General features: G+C 41.6%; 1 protein-coding gene across 1 annotated transcript in view; it reads left to right on the plus strand.

The window, feature by feature from the left end:
• The window catches only part of septin9b (septin 9b), a 107,229-nt gene that overhangs the window by 9,242 nt on the left and 79,951 nt on the right, over positions 1–18,036 (plus strand). The window contains exon 2 of the mRNA XM_081380650.1: positions 16,924–17,188. Within this exon, the coding sequence (XP_081236776.1) occupies positions 16,924–17,188 (265 nt within the window). The remainder of the gene's footprint in view (positions 1–16,923; positions 17,189–18,036) is intronic.

Consider the following 18,036-nt stretch of genomic DNA (forward strand, 5'->3'; position numbering starts at 1 on the left):
ACCTGAGGCAGCAGAGAGACCGGGGGAAAAGCGTACAACGGGCCGCTGGGCCAGATCTGGGCCAGCGCGTCCTCGTTCTTCGAGAAGAACTCTGGGCAGTGAGCGTTGTCTTTTGACGCAAAAAGGTCGACTTTCGCTCTGCCGAACCGTCGCCACAGTGACTGGACTGTTTGGGGGTGTAGAGACCACTCCCCAGGGGGAACGTTGTCCCTGGACAGTCTGTCGGGGCCCTCGTTCAGGTGGCCAGGCACATGCGCGGCTCTCAGCGAGCGCAGAGAGTGCTGAGCCCACACGAGGAGGCGTTCCGCCAGGGTGCAGAGCATCTTTGATCTGACACCGCCCTGGTGATTCACGTAGGCCACTACCGATGTATTGTCCGTACGGACTAGAACATGGTGACCGTGGAGGAATGGGAGGAAGTGTTTGAGCGCTTTCTCGACCGCGAGCATCTCTAGACAGTTTATGTGTAGGAGATTCTCCTGGTCTGACCAGCGGCCATAGACCGGTCTGCCTTCGAAGAGCGCTCCCCAACCTAGGTTGGAAGCGTCTGTCGAGACAACTTTCCGGTGTGAAATCACTCCCATAGTCACTCCTGTGTGATACCATTCGGCTGCCAGCCAGGGCTGCAGGGCTGAAATGCATCCCTGATTCACTCTGACTCGCAAGCCGCCGGCCGCCCAGGCTTGGTGGGGCACGCGCATTTTCAGCCAGCGTTGGAGCGGGCGCATGCGCAGTAAACCCAGCTGGAGCACTGCTGCAGCTGAGGCCATATGCCCCAGGATACGCTGGAATGTCCTCAGCGGAACCCGGCTGCCTATTTGGAGGGATGCGGCGAGAAGGCGGATGCGGCGCGCGCGCTGCTCCGACAGTCTGGCCGTCATAGCCACCGAGTCCAGTTCTATTCCAAGAAAGGAAATTGACTGACGGGGTGATAGCGAGCTCTTGGTCCAGTTGACCGAGAGACCCAGCTCCTCCAGATGGCTGAGAAGCGCTGTTCTGTGAGACACAAGTTCCGTCTCTGACTGCGCTAGAATAAGCCAATCGTCCAGATAATTCAGTATTCGCATTCCCTGTTTCCTCAGGGGAGCGAGGGCCGTGTCCATGCATTTCGTAAATGTACGGGGTGCCAAAGACAGGCCGAACGGCAGGACTGTGTACTGATATACTCGACCCTCGAAGGCGAATCTCAAGAATGGCCTGTGACGGGGAGTTATCTGGATCTGAAAGTATGCGTCTTTTAGATCGAGAGAGATAAACCAGTCTCCTGGGCGAATCTGCGCGAGGATTTTTCTGGTTGTGATCATCTTGAACGGCCGTCTCATGAGGGCTTTGTTCAGATGTCTCAGATCTAAAATAGGTCTGAACGCTCCGTCCTTCTTGGGCACGAGGAAGTAGCGGCTGTAAAAGCCCGACTCGCTCAAAGAAGGATGAACCTGTTCTATAGCCCCTTTGCGCAGCAGCTTCGCTATTTCTGCTTGAAGCAAGTGCGCCGCTTCTGAACTCACTCTCGTCTCCGTCTGTGCTGTATAGCGCGGAGGGCGACGAGCGAATTGAAGCGAATAGCCGTGTTTTATAGTTTTCAGCACCCATTCTGACGCGCCCTGAATCGCTTCCCATGCTTCCGCATGCATAGCTAGGGGTCGAATGGTCTCTGGGCTCAGATCGCCGCGCTGCGCGGGATGGGGAGCCTGTATCAGAGAGAAAGGCGCGGCGCGCGCGCCGCTGGTGCTCGAACACGGGGGCTGGTAAACAGTATTGGCCGACTGTACAGCGTTCAGTAGCTCGGTCCCATCGGATGGAGCGTGATTTGCTGTCAAACAACCCAGGCGCGAGAGAGGCGTGGGGATTATCATGTCTACAAGTGAGTGCGCGTGCTCGTGAGCGGGCGCAGGGTTTACACTTATGACACGGCCAGTGTTTGGGAGCTTTAGAGGATCCGTGACCCAAGGTAACTGGCTGGCAGAGCGAGCAGCGGGTAGGTGTGAGCACAAGGTTGTGGGCACATTTCCTACATTTAATACTCGAGCGGCTTGCGACCGCTTTATGAGAGAGCGCTCTGTACGCGTTACCATGGGGACCCTGTTTGTGTGAAGCAGTGAGCACATGGGAGTGGGCACATTTTCTACACTTATAACACCCTCGGCTTGAGCCGCTGTTGCCCGGGGTAACCAAGTGGCAGAGCGAGTTACAGGTAGATGTGAGCACAGAGTTGTGGGCACATTTACTACACTTATTACTCGAGCGGCGTGTGACCGCTTTATGAGAGAGCGCTCTGAACACGTTACCATGGGGATCGTGTTTGTGTGAAGCAGTGAGCACGTGGGAGTGGGCACATTTTCTACACTTACAACACCTTCGGCCGGAGCCGGAAAGCCCGAATTTACACTCTTTCTGAGATTTATTTGGGCCGCCGTAAAAACGGCGTTTGTGTGCAGGCGAGCGAGTGGTATTACTGGCTCGTTGGCTGCGGTGTAAGCTGCTGCAGTAGCCTGCACTGAGGGGACTGACAGAGCTGGGCGTTTTGATGGCGGTCCGGCCGCAGCGGGACTCAGCCATCTCTTCCTCCCTGCGGGTGCTAGGAGGACTTCGCGGGCTCAGACTTCAGCGTTATCTTGGGACGCGGACCCCGGGGGGGCGGCGGTCTGTGACGGCTGGTCGAGCGCGACCTAGGGCGGCCGCCCTGGCGTCGCTGCGAAGTGGTTGGTGGCCGAGACGAGCGCTGTGTGGAGCTGCGCGCAGGAGGCTGAGCTTGAGAGCGGCCTGCGGCTGGGCTCGAGCGGCGAGGCAGGAAGAGATTCATAGCCTGCGACGCCTTCTGCACTTCAGAGAAGCGGTCCACAATCCCGCTGACCGCAGGGCCGAAGAGGCCGGTGGGCGAGAGCGGGGCGTTGAGGAAGACAGCGCGTTCTGACTCACTCATATCCGCCAGCGTCAACCATAAGTGTCTGTCGATGACGGTGAGCGCGGCCATAGATCTGCCGATGGCTTGTGCAGCGGTCTTAGTAGCACGGAGCGAAAGGTCCGTCGCGCTGCGCAGATCTGTTAAGGCTGTATGATCCGAGCCCTTCTCGTCCAATTCGCGGAGGAGGTCGGCTTGCAGGATCTGAAGAACAGCCATCGAGTGCAGGGCAGAAGCAGCTTGGCCGGAGGCGGCGAATGCGCGGCCGGCGAGAGCTGATGTGGTCCTGCAGGCTTTAGACGGCAGGGCAGACTTTGAGCGCCATCTAGCAGACGGCGGGCAAAGGTGCGTTGCCACCGCTTCCTCAACGGAAGGGATGCCGGTATAGCCTTTCTCGGCGGCCCCGTCCACCTGGGAGAGAGCCGAGGAGACAGACGAGCGGAGTCTAGCGGAGAAGGGCGCGTTCCACGACTTCGACAGCTCCTGGTGGAGCTCAGGCAGGAAGGGTGCTGACCTAGAGGCTGGCGCTTGGCGGCGGCTAGGCAGAAAACACCCGTCGAGTCGGTTAGGCGCGGGCTCCTTGGGTGGGGACCAGTCCAACCCCAGTCGGTCGACCGCTTTGGTGAGGAGGCGGATAAGCTCCGCGTCGACACTGGAGCGGGACCTGCCAGACTCAGGAGTCGAGGAGGCGGAGCGGTGAGAGCCCGACCACTCCTCGCTGTCCGAAGCAAGCAGAGAGCAGCTGTCAGCGGCGTCATCTGCTTCATCCCCTGAGGCGACGGCAGTGCGGGCAGTAGCCGGCCGCTGCGCGTCGGTGAAGGGCGGGGGAGAAGGAGAAAGCGAGGCTCGCGGGAGGGGCTCCGGCGAGCGCTCAGCTATAACCACCGGCTCTGGAGGCCTTTGAGAGCGGCGTTTCTTCTTACGCGGCCCTGAAGAGGCAGCCGGGGAAGGTGGAGGATCGTCAAACATGGCGAGTCGAGCCCGCAGGGTCGACATCGGCAAGTCCTCACACTGTTCGCAGCCGCCCGAGGAGAGGGCGCGGGCTGCGTGGTCGAAGCCCAGGCAGAGAGCGCAAACCACGTGGCGGTCTCCATCGCTGAGCGGGGCTCTGCACGAGCCACAGGATGAGCGAGGCATTTGCAACAACGCCTCGCGCTCTTTTAGATGCAAAAGTGTGTCGCGGGGCGAACACACAAACACATACAAAACAGAGCAGTAAAGGATATGATCGCCGGATAGCGAAGCAGGCAGGGAAAGCTGAAGGCGGCGAAGGCGGCCGGCGTCCTCAGGCTGAGATCCTCGGCGTGCTGGTCGCTTGTTTCGACGGCGGCTTCCTCAGAGAGCAGCGATGCGAAGAGCTTCGCTGAAAAGACAGAAATCAGAGAAGCAGCCTCCGAGCCCTGTTTATATACGCTAAGCCACACCCCTTTTCGCGGGCTGTGACGCATTAAGCGCGCCAAGCGCGCTCATTGGTCGTGACGTCACGCCAAGGGCTCAGCGGTAGGCTGCTGCAGTTGCCGCAGGGCAGCCAATGGGCACGCTAGTTAGCTTGCCCTAGGTCTGCAGGCTGCCGCACTGCGTTGACAAGATTATAAAAATTAAGGATAATTTTTGGCTTCAGTATCTCGAGAAAGAAAGGCTTTCCCGTAGCGTAAGCTAACTACGTAATACGAGAGAACCTCTCGTAAGAGAACTCAGTCTTACCTTTCAGAAACACTGGTTTTTAAGGGCTTTGAATAGCCACAGCTTTGGGACAGAGATTCAGAGAAAAAGTAGCATAGAATTAGTTTCAGTACCACCGCCCCTACAATAACACTGTGAAAAGTCACTTTAAATGCACAAGGGAGTTCAAGGTTGTTTGTATGTACAGTATATGAACAGTATGTGCATGCACAAAAGCAATACTATAGTACATTATTTTAAGTGTTTTTGTTTGTCAGACCTTATAAAACTCTTATAAAAAGGTATGCCATGTAAACGTACTTTAAATCATGTTTACATGTAGTATAATTTGCATACACTTTAATCCCTTTAATAACATTAAACATCCTTTAATTATTGTTATTAAATGTCATCTTGTTGTGTTGTTGGGTGCAAGAATCGACAGAGTACAGGCTCCAATTTGAAATTTTATCGAATAATGTTTTCTAAATGATTGTGATTATTTGTGAATCATCTATGATCTATACATTGTTTTGATTGATTGTGACTAGACTTTTTGAAGAACCTGGTAAGAAAGGGTAATCAAATACATAGTTAAGAAATGAATATGCTGTATCTGGAATTTTTATTTCTAGAAAATATTCACATCATTAAAATTGCACCGTAATGTCACTCTTTACATTGTCGTCTTCTGTCTTGTCTTGGCGCTGTCTCGGCAGAACTGTGGATCGTAGGCTACCACACAAGTCTTGTACTTGACCATTTAGTACAGTTATAGGCATCTAAAGATTTATATGCCCTCAGTTTCTCTTTACACTCAGTTTCTCTATCAGGTAGATGTAGAAGTCAGGCCACTCAACCGGAGGTATCGCTAACGTTAATCCTGTCAGATCGTCCATCCATTGACTGAGCGTGTACGGGTCAGCCAATCTGGGATGTCCGTTAAAATTAACTTTTGCAAATAACAATCGCGGTCCTGGACAGTGAGTGACCTTGCACATTAAGATAAAATTGGATTTTCTCCAGTCATTATTAGAAAAAAAGCTAACAAAACTTGCAAACTAACGTTAGTGAAGCGGCCAGAGGGATCGTTCTGCCACCACTTAAGCTCTGCCCACAAAAAAACGTCACCATGTTTACCAACTGAAAAGGGGTCTATTCGGACGCTGACGTTTACACTGTGCGTCGAAGAGCTGGAGCTGTCGCATAAATGGCTTTGTCACACGTAGTGATAAAACTACTTTTATCTTACATGTTACTTACTTTATAAAATAATATTAATAAAAATAACAAACATAATGACTTCGTTGAGGACCCTCAGGTGACCGTTATGATTACATTCGAAATGAATACGCAACCTACAGATGATTCATGAATATTTTTAAATCATCCACTAAATTATCATCTCTTCCTTACAGTTTAATGAGTTAACAATAATGCCACAAATTATTAAAACACCTGGCTGTTAGTAAAACACATTAAATTGAGTTAATGCCTTAATATATTTTAATTAAATTAATATAAAATTAATCTATATAATATTGTACCTATATTGTAATATGATTTATTTGAGTAATGGTTGATAAAAAAGATAGAAAAATCCCTAAAACTAGCACGAAATAAATATTAAAGCAGAAATAAGAAAGCTGTAATGCTGTAAAGTTTAAACTCGCTCGCTCCCGCACTTTCACGCGCACTCAGTCCTCTCCGCATTGGATTGTGGGAAATAGTGCTTCAGCAAGTGTACATCGAATGTACACTCGAATTCAGAGACGATCAGTATAAAGTAGTAAACGAATGTAGGGAATGATGTCGTTTACTCAAAATCCGGACACCACTACAAAATGGCCGACTCCTGATATAGTGCACTATATAGTGGATAGGGAGCGGTTTCGGACACAACTTAGGTTTCTGTATCTTTACACCAATACCACTGGCCGACACAGTGTGATGAGGTCACACAAAGCACCCAAGCATATAAATAGGGAGCTTGCAAGAGATGAAGAGATGAGCAGAAGGCGACCATGGCTGCTCGAGCTGTAGGGGGAAGAGACGCCCCAGGGCTGTGCTCTGGATATCCAGTCAGTGGAGCTGGCAAGTGAATAGATAATACTTAAAAACTACTTTAAACTTTAAACTATTTCAAACTTTAAACTACTTTAAACTACTTTAAACTTATTTAAACTTTATACTACTTTAAAATTCAAACTACTTCAAACTTTAAACTACTTTAAACTTCAAACTACTTTAATCTTCAAACTACTTTAAACTACTTTAAACTTCAAACTACTTTAATCTTCAAACTACTTTAAACTAATTTAAACTTTAAACTACTTTAATCTTCAAACTACTTTAAACTTCAAACTACTTTAAACTTTAAACTACTTTAAACTTTAAACAAACTTCAAACTATTTCAAACTTTAAACTACTTTAACCTTCTAACTTTAAACTTTTTTCAAACTTTCTGATCTAAACTTTCTCAAGCCAACTTAAAGTTTGTCTCGAAAAACTTTTTTTTCTAGTTATTATATATATATATATATATATATATATATATATATATATATATATATATATATATATATATATATATGAGGGGCCGTACAAGCCAAAATCCATTCTTCGACTCTCACACACATACATTCTCCTTTCACATACATACATTTCTACTGTCACACACATACATACTCCTTTCACATACATACATTTCTATACGCACACACATACATTCTCCTTTCACATACATATATTTCTACTCTCACACACATACATACTCCTTTCACATACATACATTTATACTCTCGCACACATACATACTCCTTTCACATACATTCATTTCTACACGCACACACACATACATTCTCCTTTCACATACATACATTTCTATATGCACACACACATACATTCTCCTTTCAAGTACATACATTTATACTGTCACACACATACATACTCCTTTCACATACATTCATTTCTATATGCACACCCACATACATTCTCCTTTCACATACATACATTTCTACTCTCACACACACATACATTCTCCTTTCATATATATATATATATATATATATATATATATATACAGTGCTATGCATAAGTTTAGACACCCATGCTAAAGTTGACTAAAAAGAGGAATAAAAAATCATCTTTTGGAAATTGAACTTAATGCCTTAATTTAAAAAATTAGGAAAAATCCAACCTTTAAGGACACCAATTTTCTTTGTGAATGAATAATGTATCGTAAATAAATAAATGTTCTTCCTTAAAATACAGGGTGCATAAGTTTGGACACCCCTATGTTAAATTCCCATAGAGGCAGGCAGGTTTTTATTTTTAATTTTTTTTAATTATTTTTTTAGGATACTATGCATCCTGATAAAGTTCCCTTGGCCTTTGGAATTAAAATAGCCCCACATCATCACATAGCCTTCACCATACCTAGAGATTGGCATGGAGTACTTTCCATAAGATCATTTCTCAATGCAAATCAAACCAGCTATTAGGCTAACTGAAATAAAACCATGCTAATCTCTAGGTATGGTGAAGGCTATGTGATGATGTGCAGGATGCATAGTATCCTAAAAAAATTTTTTTTTTAAATACTTAAAAATAAAAACCTGCCTGCCTCTATGGGAATTTAACATAGGGGTGTCCAAACTTATGCACCCTGTATTTTAAGGAAGAACATTTATTTATTTACGATACATTATTCATTCACAAAAAAAATTGGTGTCCTTAAAGGTTGGATTTTTCCTAATTTTTTTAATTAAGGCATTAAGTTCAATTTCCAAAAGATGATTTTTTTATTCCTCTTTTTAGTCAACTTTAGTATGGGTGTCTAAACTTATGCATAGCACTGTACATATACACTCTCAGACCCGGAAATACATATGCAATACTTGCTCAGCTCTTCATCACAACTTTACAATGATGCTAATGCTATTCAAAGTAATCCTGTTTTCTTTTCAGTTACAGTTTTTACTTTTTGGAGTAGGTAGCAATGAACATGAAATCAGACATTTTTTTTAATAATGTGCTGACCAATGTACTGACCAAATGCAAAGAGAAACAGATTTTTTTGTGCATGATAGGCTGCATTGAGATCTTTGTGATCACATTCAAACCCTATGTGGATTTCTGTCAGTCTCAAGATTTGTTGAGGATTCAAGAAATAGAGCAGCAGTATACACTGGAGTCATTATATGGATGTCTAAATGTAGTGCAGACTGCTTATGAATCCAGACAAAGAATCAGGTCTAAGAACAGTTATGTCCTGTTGCACACACAGAAGAGGCTGTTTTTCTGGTGGCACATATAATTTTTATTTCTGTCACACACTGTACAATCTGCAAATTCAACAAAGACAACAATAAATTCGTTTTCGTTTCACAGCGTTGAAATAGCTGGCAGTGTGACTACTTGTCAAAAAGTGAAACGCTCTTTCAGTAAACTCACATTACACATTTATCTGAACTGTATGGTCACAGAAAATGAAACCGTGTATTCCACCAAATAAAACAATACTGACATTAACATTTCAGTAATCAGATTTAACTTTATAACTGTAAACTCTCTTTACAAAAACATTGAGTGCACTGAAAATGGATCTCTTTTAAACACTGTCAAGTCGCGATCTCCCGCACGACATCCGACAGCGCGGCCGCGGACATCCGCCTGAGTAGCTAACGTAATCGGATGAAAAAAAAGTTATCTTGCTGCAGTTCCTGAATTTACCGTAATCATAATAGACGTTCGCTGAACGTAGGCTATATGATCGGAACTCCACGCAGCTCCCGTACGACTCTTCATTGGAAATGAATGACTTCCGGTCAAAGGGCTATCGTTTGTCATGTGCAGTGGAAAGGCGGCTTAATAAGCGCACACCCATTTTTTGGCGGCTGACCGTGTATTTTCCGGTATTTTCAAACCGCGGCTCGCTTGACCAGACCTGCCTTCCGTTTCCATTATACACCTTCCGTTTCCACTATACGCCTTCCGTTTCCACTATACGCCTTCCGTTTCCACTATACTTTCTCTCTCACATACATACATTATTCTCTTACATACACACATTTTTTTCAGACATACATACATTTTCTTCTTACATACATGTATTATTTATAATAATAGATGCATACTTTGAATACATTTGCATAAGAGTAAAATGTATATATATGAAAGGAGAATGTTTGTGTATCAGAGTAGAAATGTATGTATGTGAAAGGAGAATGTATGTGTGTGAGAGTACGAATGTATGTGTGTGACAGTAGAAAAGTATGTATGTGAAAGGAGAATGTATGTGTGTGACAGTAGAAATGTATGTATGTGAAAGGAGAATGTACGTGTGTGAGAGAGTAGAAATGTATGTATGTGAAAGGAGAATGTATGTGTGTGAGAGTAGGAATGTATGTGTGTGAGAGAGTAGAAATGTATGTATGTGAAAGAAGAATGTATGTGTGTGAGAGTCGAAGAATGGATTTTGGCTTGTACGGCCCCTCATATATATATATATATATATATATATATATATATATATATATATATATCCCTTTCGAGGGAACTCGCACTGTGTCGATGACAACACTATGGGGAACGCCCCTTAGCGTAATGCGTCTGAAGCGTGAATGAAACTAATCCAATCCTATTGGCGCTGCGTGATGACGTAACGTGACGGCATACACGAAAGCTACAAAGGGACGCCAGCACACAACACAACTTTTGCTAGGGTGACCAGATGAGATTGGCTGAAATCCGGGGGGGTTTGAGAGAGTGTTGCTTGGGGTAGTCCTACTATTAGACTACATAGCCTATAATAAGATGAATTTTCTGAATTTTAGTCTGCCACAAAAAAACAATATTAAAATCATGAACTCAAATTTCATTGTGACCAAAAAAAAAAAAAAGACTGTTGTAACTGCGTAAATCAGACATTTCAGGCTATAAGTCTAACGCTAATAAGCCTTATGCCAAAATTATTATTATGACGAAATTGTCGGTCATTAAATAAGAAAACTAAATAATTGTGTAGATGATTTGCTTTGTGAAACCCAACATCAGACATTAGGCCGAAATTTTTTTTTTGCACACAGTGCCGCGACCGATCAATCACTCCTTTACTGGCTGCCTGCACATTCACTGTCCTCGCGGCTGCGGCAACTCGCGCTCGCTTATCAATGCATTTTAATTCGCGCCTACGGTATCTTTGTTGAACTTCAAAAAAAGAAAAAGAAAAAGATGGTGCAGCCAATAAGCAGCCGGCGGGGGCTGGCTGCAGGACGACTCAACCTCCACGGACAGTTTTTAATGTTTTATCAGACAATATAAGAATTTGCTTTAGTATAATTTTCGGGACAATTAGGGCCGGATTCGGGATTCGGGACAACAGCTTAGATTTCGGGACTGTCCCGAATTTTTCGGGACGTCTGGTCACCCTAACTGTTGCTCTTCAGCAAGCACTCTCTGTTGTGTGAATCGTCTATTTGGTGGTGTTTGTGAAATATATATTATGAAACGACAAGCGAGCTGTTTAAAAAGTGTGTGCATCCCTGCCCTCGTTTTATCACATGATATGTGTGTGTGCTGCTTGGGAGCGCAGCACGCTCAGGCAGCCCTTGAGGGGGCTGCTTGCGGCCACTGTGATGCTCAATCTATCAGAGTCAGCTCTATCTCCCGCCTGGCTGTATTTGATAAAGCCGGCCAGGCTTGCGCTCCCTGCGGTTTAGGTCCCGCGTCCACTCAGATCGTGGGGTTTGCAGAGAGTTAGCAGAGGTGATCGAGACTGCTTCGGCACTTTCTCGGTCCTCATCTGATAGCTCAGATCCCTTCACTCCCCGTGCGGAAGCCCTCCCCGCGGCTTCTTCCGCTTGGGTTGAGAGCCCGGTGATGCAGCTGTCTGACTCAGATGTAGATGTGCTCAGTGCTTCATAAAATAAATCAATACTCAAGGATGAATTATATTGATCAAAAGTTACAGTAAAGACATTTATAATGTTACAAAAGATTATATTTCAAATAAATGCTGTTCTTTCTATTCATAAAAGAATCCTGGAAAAAAAAATACACAACTGTTTTCAACATTGAAATTAATAATTAATGTTTTTTGAGCATTAAATCCGCATATTAGAATGATTTCTGAAGGATCATGTGACACTGAAGACTGGAGTAATGATGCTGAAAATTCAGCTTTGATCACAGGAATAAATTGCATTTTAAAATATCTTAAAATAGAAAACAGTTATTTTTTATATTTTTTTTTACCAAATAAATGTAGCCTTGGTGAGCAGAAGATACTTCTTTTAAAAACATAAAAAATCTTACCGATTCAAAACTTTTGCAGCAGTGTAGTATGTGCAAAGTTTGTATTATTGCATCCCAAATCTTAGTATGTTGAACATGCAAGTTATGTATCCCATATGGGTTTTAAATTCTGGTGAGTTTTCCAAATGTGCTTCCTTACATGCTTTTTGGCCAAATACTGCCCATAACCCTTTTGTTTTCACAATGTTTTCTGATCTTTTATGTAGGCAGCATTTTTATTATTATATTTTTTCTTTAAATTATGGCCTGTTTTCTTTTGGCTCCTAATTGACACCATATTCCCTTCACTAAGCCCTTTTCTGAGGAGTATGACAAATGAAAGCTGATGCTTCTTTAGTTCTATGAAGGAACTGGAAATATAAGTCTATCTATCTTAATGTAGGGTCTGCCCTAAAGCTGTCGTAAGCCTTGACACAGAGGCCTTGTTAGAAAGCCAAGAAAAATAAAGCTTCGGTGAACGTTGGCTGCTTTAACATATGCTGGCCTGGTTCTGAATCTAATGATTGTGTGCTGCTCATGAGAGAGACTGGGGGACTTCAGGTCATATGATTTCAAAAGTCGAACTTTTTACCATCTAGATGTGTTTAGTTATTTGTTAATCAAACTATCTAATTGCCTGTTTATTTCTTTATCTTACACCTGCTTGGTGTCTGGGCTTCACAAATTAGCGTGGTCAAACTAATAGAGATTTGAATTGGTTTAGGAGCAGTTGCTTCTGAGAACAGTAGATTTTAATGGATTTTTTTTTGCCTGGACTAAGAGCTTACAGGATATCCATGAACAACTACAGGCTGTCATACACATTGCTCTGGAATGGATTTCCTTTTTGCAGATCCCATTTTTTCTTCAGATTTTTACTTTAATTCCAGGTGCGTGGGATGGACAAACTGAGTGCTCCCATAATCCCTGAAAAGCATTCTGGCTTTTCTTCAGAAACTGAAGCCAAAAAGAGCTCATGGGCTATGCTCGACCCAGCCAAACAGCTGCATCAAATGTCACTCCATATAACTTTTAAAAGCATATTGTTTTAGTACACAAACAGCAGTCGGAGCAGGTTTCTGAAAGGCTGGTCAGTGGGTTGTGCATCAATTTTTTTTTTTACAAGTTTTATTTGAAAGCTAACCTCAAGAAATTCAGGTAATAGTCAAATGTGAATATAATTGTGTAAATGGGTGTTACTTCAGGTAAGGGTACTTTTGAACCCATGGCCTTTTAAAAACTAAACTTCCTTAAAACACACTTTTCACACTCTCACTCATTTATTTAATTTGTCTACTAACAATGTTAACAATTCATCACATCTTAATGCTGTCTCTTTTTTTAACCCACATAACCAAATGTCATTTGGAGGTTTTTTTTTTTATTTCACTCTTTTTTTACTCACTCTTGATTCGATTAGGCCTATATATCATTAATAATATTAAACTGCCGTTCAAAAGTTTGGGATCAGTAAGATTTTTAAAATGTTTTTTTTTTTTTTTTTTTAAATAATATGCTCTGTTAACCAAGGCTGCATTTATTTGATCCAAAATACAGTAAAAACTATATCTTATATATATATATATTTTTTTTAACTATAAAAATAGATATACAGTATATATATACATACATACACACACACACACACACACACACACACACACACACACACACACACACACATATATATATATATATATATTATAATAAAGATCATTTTTATGATGAAAGTCATCTGGGACAAGTGGACTGGGACTGTGTCTGGGAAAAAGGTAAATACAGTCTAATACAATCTAATATTTATGTGACTTGAAAAAAATGTGCTTGACACTTTGCAAATCAGGAGATGAATCTTATGAAAGGTTTCTGATGTTCCATTATTCCCTCTGAAGCTGTTAGTCAAATGTTGCTTTTCTCAGAAGCTCCAAATTGTTCACCTGAGCATTAAGTAATTGTACAAAGAAATAACAAATACTAACAGTTTATCAGTTTGTGCTGAGTAACATTACAATGAAATCATTTGCCATACATAATATGTCATAGTGTATGTTGTGTTGCATGCTATATTCATTACTGTTTGTGTGCTGACTGTGAGAAACTCATAAGGGATTTTCTTGGCACTCTGGGAAAGATTGTCTCTGGAATATCTGGCCCAACTTTACAGAGATTGTGTTTTCTCCCAAGTCATAAAGAACTGGGTGGTGGGATTTTTGAATCCAGTGGCAGAGTGGTTTGGACATGCATGTGTTCTCTTTTAGACTGTAAGGTTTATTTTGACCATATTCACATATCCAGATTTGATTATAAAACATATACTGGAAGTGAACAAGATACTTAAATGAGCAGTTCAGATATTATTAAATTGTTTATGACAAAGTTTATGACAGTCTGCTATTAAGTTTAATATCAAGCTGTTGGTGAGATAAAATTATACTGTCTTTCAGCAAATCTTGTGTTTAACCATTTATTCAGATGCCATTACAGTAAAAGGTCAAAATAAATGTCACACAAGTGTTTTAGCTTTATGTTTTCCATCATTATAAAAATGTGAAGTATTTTATAGTTTTCCATTCAAAGAGTTGATTCCTCCAAAAAGGGAATTAAGACTAGGGGCCAGATTTAATAAACCGGGCAAATTAGAGTGAGAGCACAATTCCAAAAAGTACCGATTTGAATGGAAAGTTCTACGTGTGATTCGGTGATCTACTGACGACGAGCAAATTGAATAACACAGACGCAGGCGGATCATTTCCATGATGACCAACGCAATCTAGCAAGAGCAGTGCAAATGCATATACAATAAGGTCGGCCACAAAAATAACTCCTTAAAAAAAAATCGTTAAGAAGAAAAAATAAAGAATAGCAGCATTGCTGCTTTTGTTACACTAATCCCACATATATCTTAAGCGTGGAGTCCTTTGGCGATCCAGCCAAAAATCTTAATCACTCCAACAGTGATGCTGGCATTCAGGCACTGGCACCAAACAGGACATCTGGGTGCAGACAAGCATGACAAAACAGCACACAACAGGCCACTTTACTAATATGATATGACCTAATATGAATCTGTTTCTCGGTTTAGCAGTGTGATGCAGACGATTATGATTGAGTCTAAGTTTTCTTGTCTAAAATGAATCTGACCAGAGTGATGTTTAGTTTATTGGGAGAATAGAGTGTTCTTAGTGCATACTGTACGGTTGCGGCCATGGAGGTAAAACACAAGTAGAAAATTTGAGAGGGTTAAGGTGTCTTTACAATATATAAAAAATGAGAAAGATTTTGAGAAGCATCCAATAAAGATAAAATAAAAACAAAATAACACTTACCTAGCAGCGAATGCAAGTTTTGGGGAACTTGGTAAATTTGAGAAACTTGAACATGATTAAACATAGAACTGTTACAGCGCCACTCCTAGCTGAAGTATGTGATGTGCTTGATTCAAATAAAACACATTCATTGCAACTGTAGTAAGTCTTTAAACTTTACTAACTTTAAATAGGAGAATGTTCATTTTTGTGCTTTTCCCTTCTGTGGTCAGTTATCCTCATAAATCACTTGCTATTAGCAGGTGTGGCAAGAAAATTAATAACAGAACAATGAAAATGATCTGCAGTTATTTTGATCTGCAATTGACAATTGGTCTGCGATTGCCTTTCAGTCTGCCTGAAATATTATGAAAATCTTTGAATCTCTTATACCCAAGTGATGGTCTTTAGTATAAGGTGTGGATTCATGAGGACAGGCACGTTTTTGTTTTGTAAAGCAAAATAATACCTCCAGAGACAAGGAATTCAAATGGGACCTTCTGAGAAAAGGTGAACTAGCTGCCAGTAATTATTTCAAGGATAAACAGTACATCAAATGGGTGCCCTAAGCAGAATTGGCACACACTAGCACGCTCGCTTTTGGCCCAACAGTGGAAACACGGCTATTGTTGTTGGTTTAAATTTTTGTTTCAAATATATTGTGCAGCCTTAGAAAAATTTTCTAATAATGCGGTTAATGGATTCTCGTCAGTGGAATGTGCCACTTCTGTTTTTTTGCTGGTCAATTGACAGAGGTAAAATGCAATCAAGGATTTTTTAAAACAAGCTATTGAATTTAATTGAGGAATCATGACAGCCCTACAAATATCTTTACCATGGTATAAAACACAATGCACATTAAAATGATTGAAATTACGTGATATAAATTGCATTAGTATCAAATCAGACAAATGAGTTGATGGTAATCAAAATATTAACGGAGTTAAACATGTTTAATCTCACCCATTAACTTCAATAGCCACAAATATAAAGTTTCACATGTTTGTGAACATACCTGAAAGGGATGCACAGGATTCATCTTGGGCTTTTTTCTTTTTCACTTCTTATCGGCATACTGCTGTTGTCTTTTCTTGGGCATTGTTGTCCATCAATAATGATCATTTGCAGCCATCAGCCAACAGCAACAGAGCAACAAAGCAACAGAGATGTGGGCCTTACGCAAACTGTGCACTCTACGTATAGGGTGTGGCGGTACTGCAGTGCATTGTGAATGAATGTGCATGTTGTTTTTGCTGATATTTTTATTCATATACATTTATCCAGTAATTTGCTTTCTTTTACAATTACTGATATCTAAAATAAAGTGTATTTCTGTACACGTTGTTGCTGTTTCAGGCCCAATCTTTAGACAGAGCACTGAATTTGGCTGTTCCACCCAACTGAAAATCCATTCTAAAGTAAAATGGTGTTTCATAACTCTTCAGTGCTGATAAGTGCACCCTGGGTACTATGTCACTTTTACCATCTGCAGAATGTTTGCTGTGGTTTGGCCGACCTGCCTGACATTCTGGATACCCTCAGCCTTCCATTACTTTTCTAACACTATAAAATATGATTGTTGGGTTGAGTACAAATGAATGGCTTCTTTTGTATTATTACATAATTTGTATTTCAAACCTCAAATCTTTCTCTAGAATTTGATGGTTGGCTATACATGTGTTGACTACAGAAGATAAATCTAGGAATTTAACACACTATATTCCATTCTTAAAGTTTTCCAATCTGACCTTTTCCTCCAGCTCTGAAACGCTCATTTGAAGTGGAGGATGTGGACTCCTCCTCGCACTCTTCATCACCTCACACACGCCGAGTACCATCCAATGTTCAGCGTTCAGCCATGTCACCGACCAGTGGAAGATATTATGAACTGGGCTCCAATGGTACCAAGCCCCCTGACACCTTGAGGCCCAAGGCACGGACCCCTGAACCTGTGTCGCGTAGGACAGAGCTAGGCTTTGACATCTCATCCAACAACAACGGCAAAGCTATTGAAGGATCTCCCAGGTATAAACTACATGTATCGTTGCAATTTTCACATAACTGCCAGTTACTACCCTGGTGAAAAAAAAATATGTTAAGTATACTTGAAGCCAGACTAATTATTAGTATACTTCAAGTGTGTTAATGATTAGTTAACTTAAAGTGTGCTATTTTGAAACAACTAATTTTGTACTAAGTATATTTTAGTAGTAATGAAGTTGTAGTAAAGCATAACTTTAAATGTATTTAGTGTACTTTTGTGTACTAAATTGGAACAACTTTAAGTATATTTAGTATATTTTAAGTATATGCCTGTGTAGGGACTAGTTACATACTTGATTAGTGTATTAAAGTGTACTTTATTTGTGTTAGAAGTACATTACAAATTAATTACAAGTGTCTTCGAAACATACAAGAAATATACCGTAAATTTATTAAAAATATATACTAAGTATACTTGCAGCCACACTAATTATAAGTATACTTCAAGTGTGTTAAGGATTAGTTAACTTTAAGTGTGCTATTTTGAAACAACTAATTTTGTACTAAGTATATTTTAGTTGTATTTAAATTGTAGTAAAGCATAACTTTAAGTCTATTTAGTGTAATTTTGTGTGCTAAATTGGAACAACTTCAAGTATACTTAGTATACTTTAAGTATATGCCTGTGTAGGGACTAGGGATGTCAATTTTCACAAATTCCTATGATCGATCGTCATTTAAATTAACGATCAATTAATCGATTAATCGTTAGCCGTAATACTGCGATATGCGTCTACTGCAGTGGCTATGGCCAACAGCATGACAGGGTGTGCAAATGCTGCTCAGAACGCTATAATCCTCACCAAATCAATGAGAATGGTTTTAAATAT

This window comes from Scardinius erythrophthalmus, assembly GCF_964197995.2.
Source record: "Scardinius erythrophthalmus genome assembly, chromosome: 12".
In the NCBI taxonomy this organism is placed as follows: Eukaryota; Metazoa; Chordata; class Actinopteri; order Cypriniformes; family Leuciscidae; genus Scardinius; species Scardinius erythrophthalmus.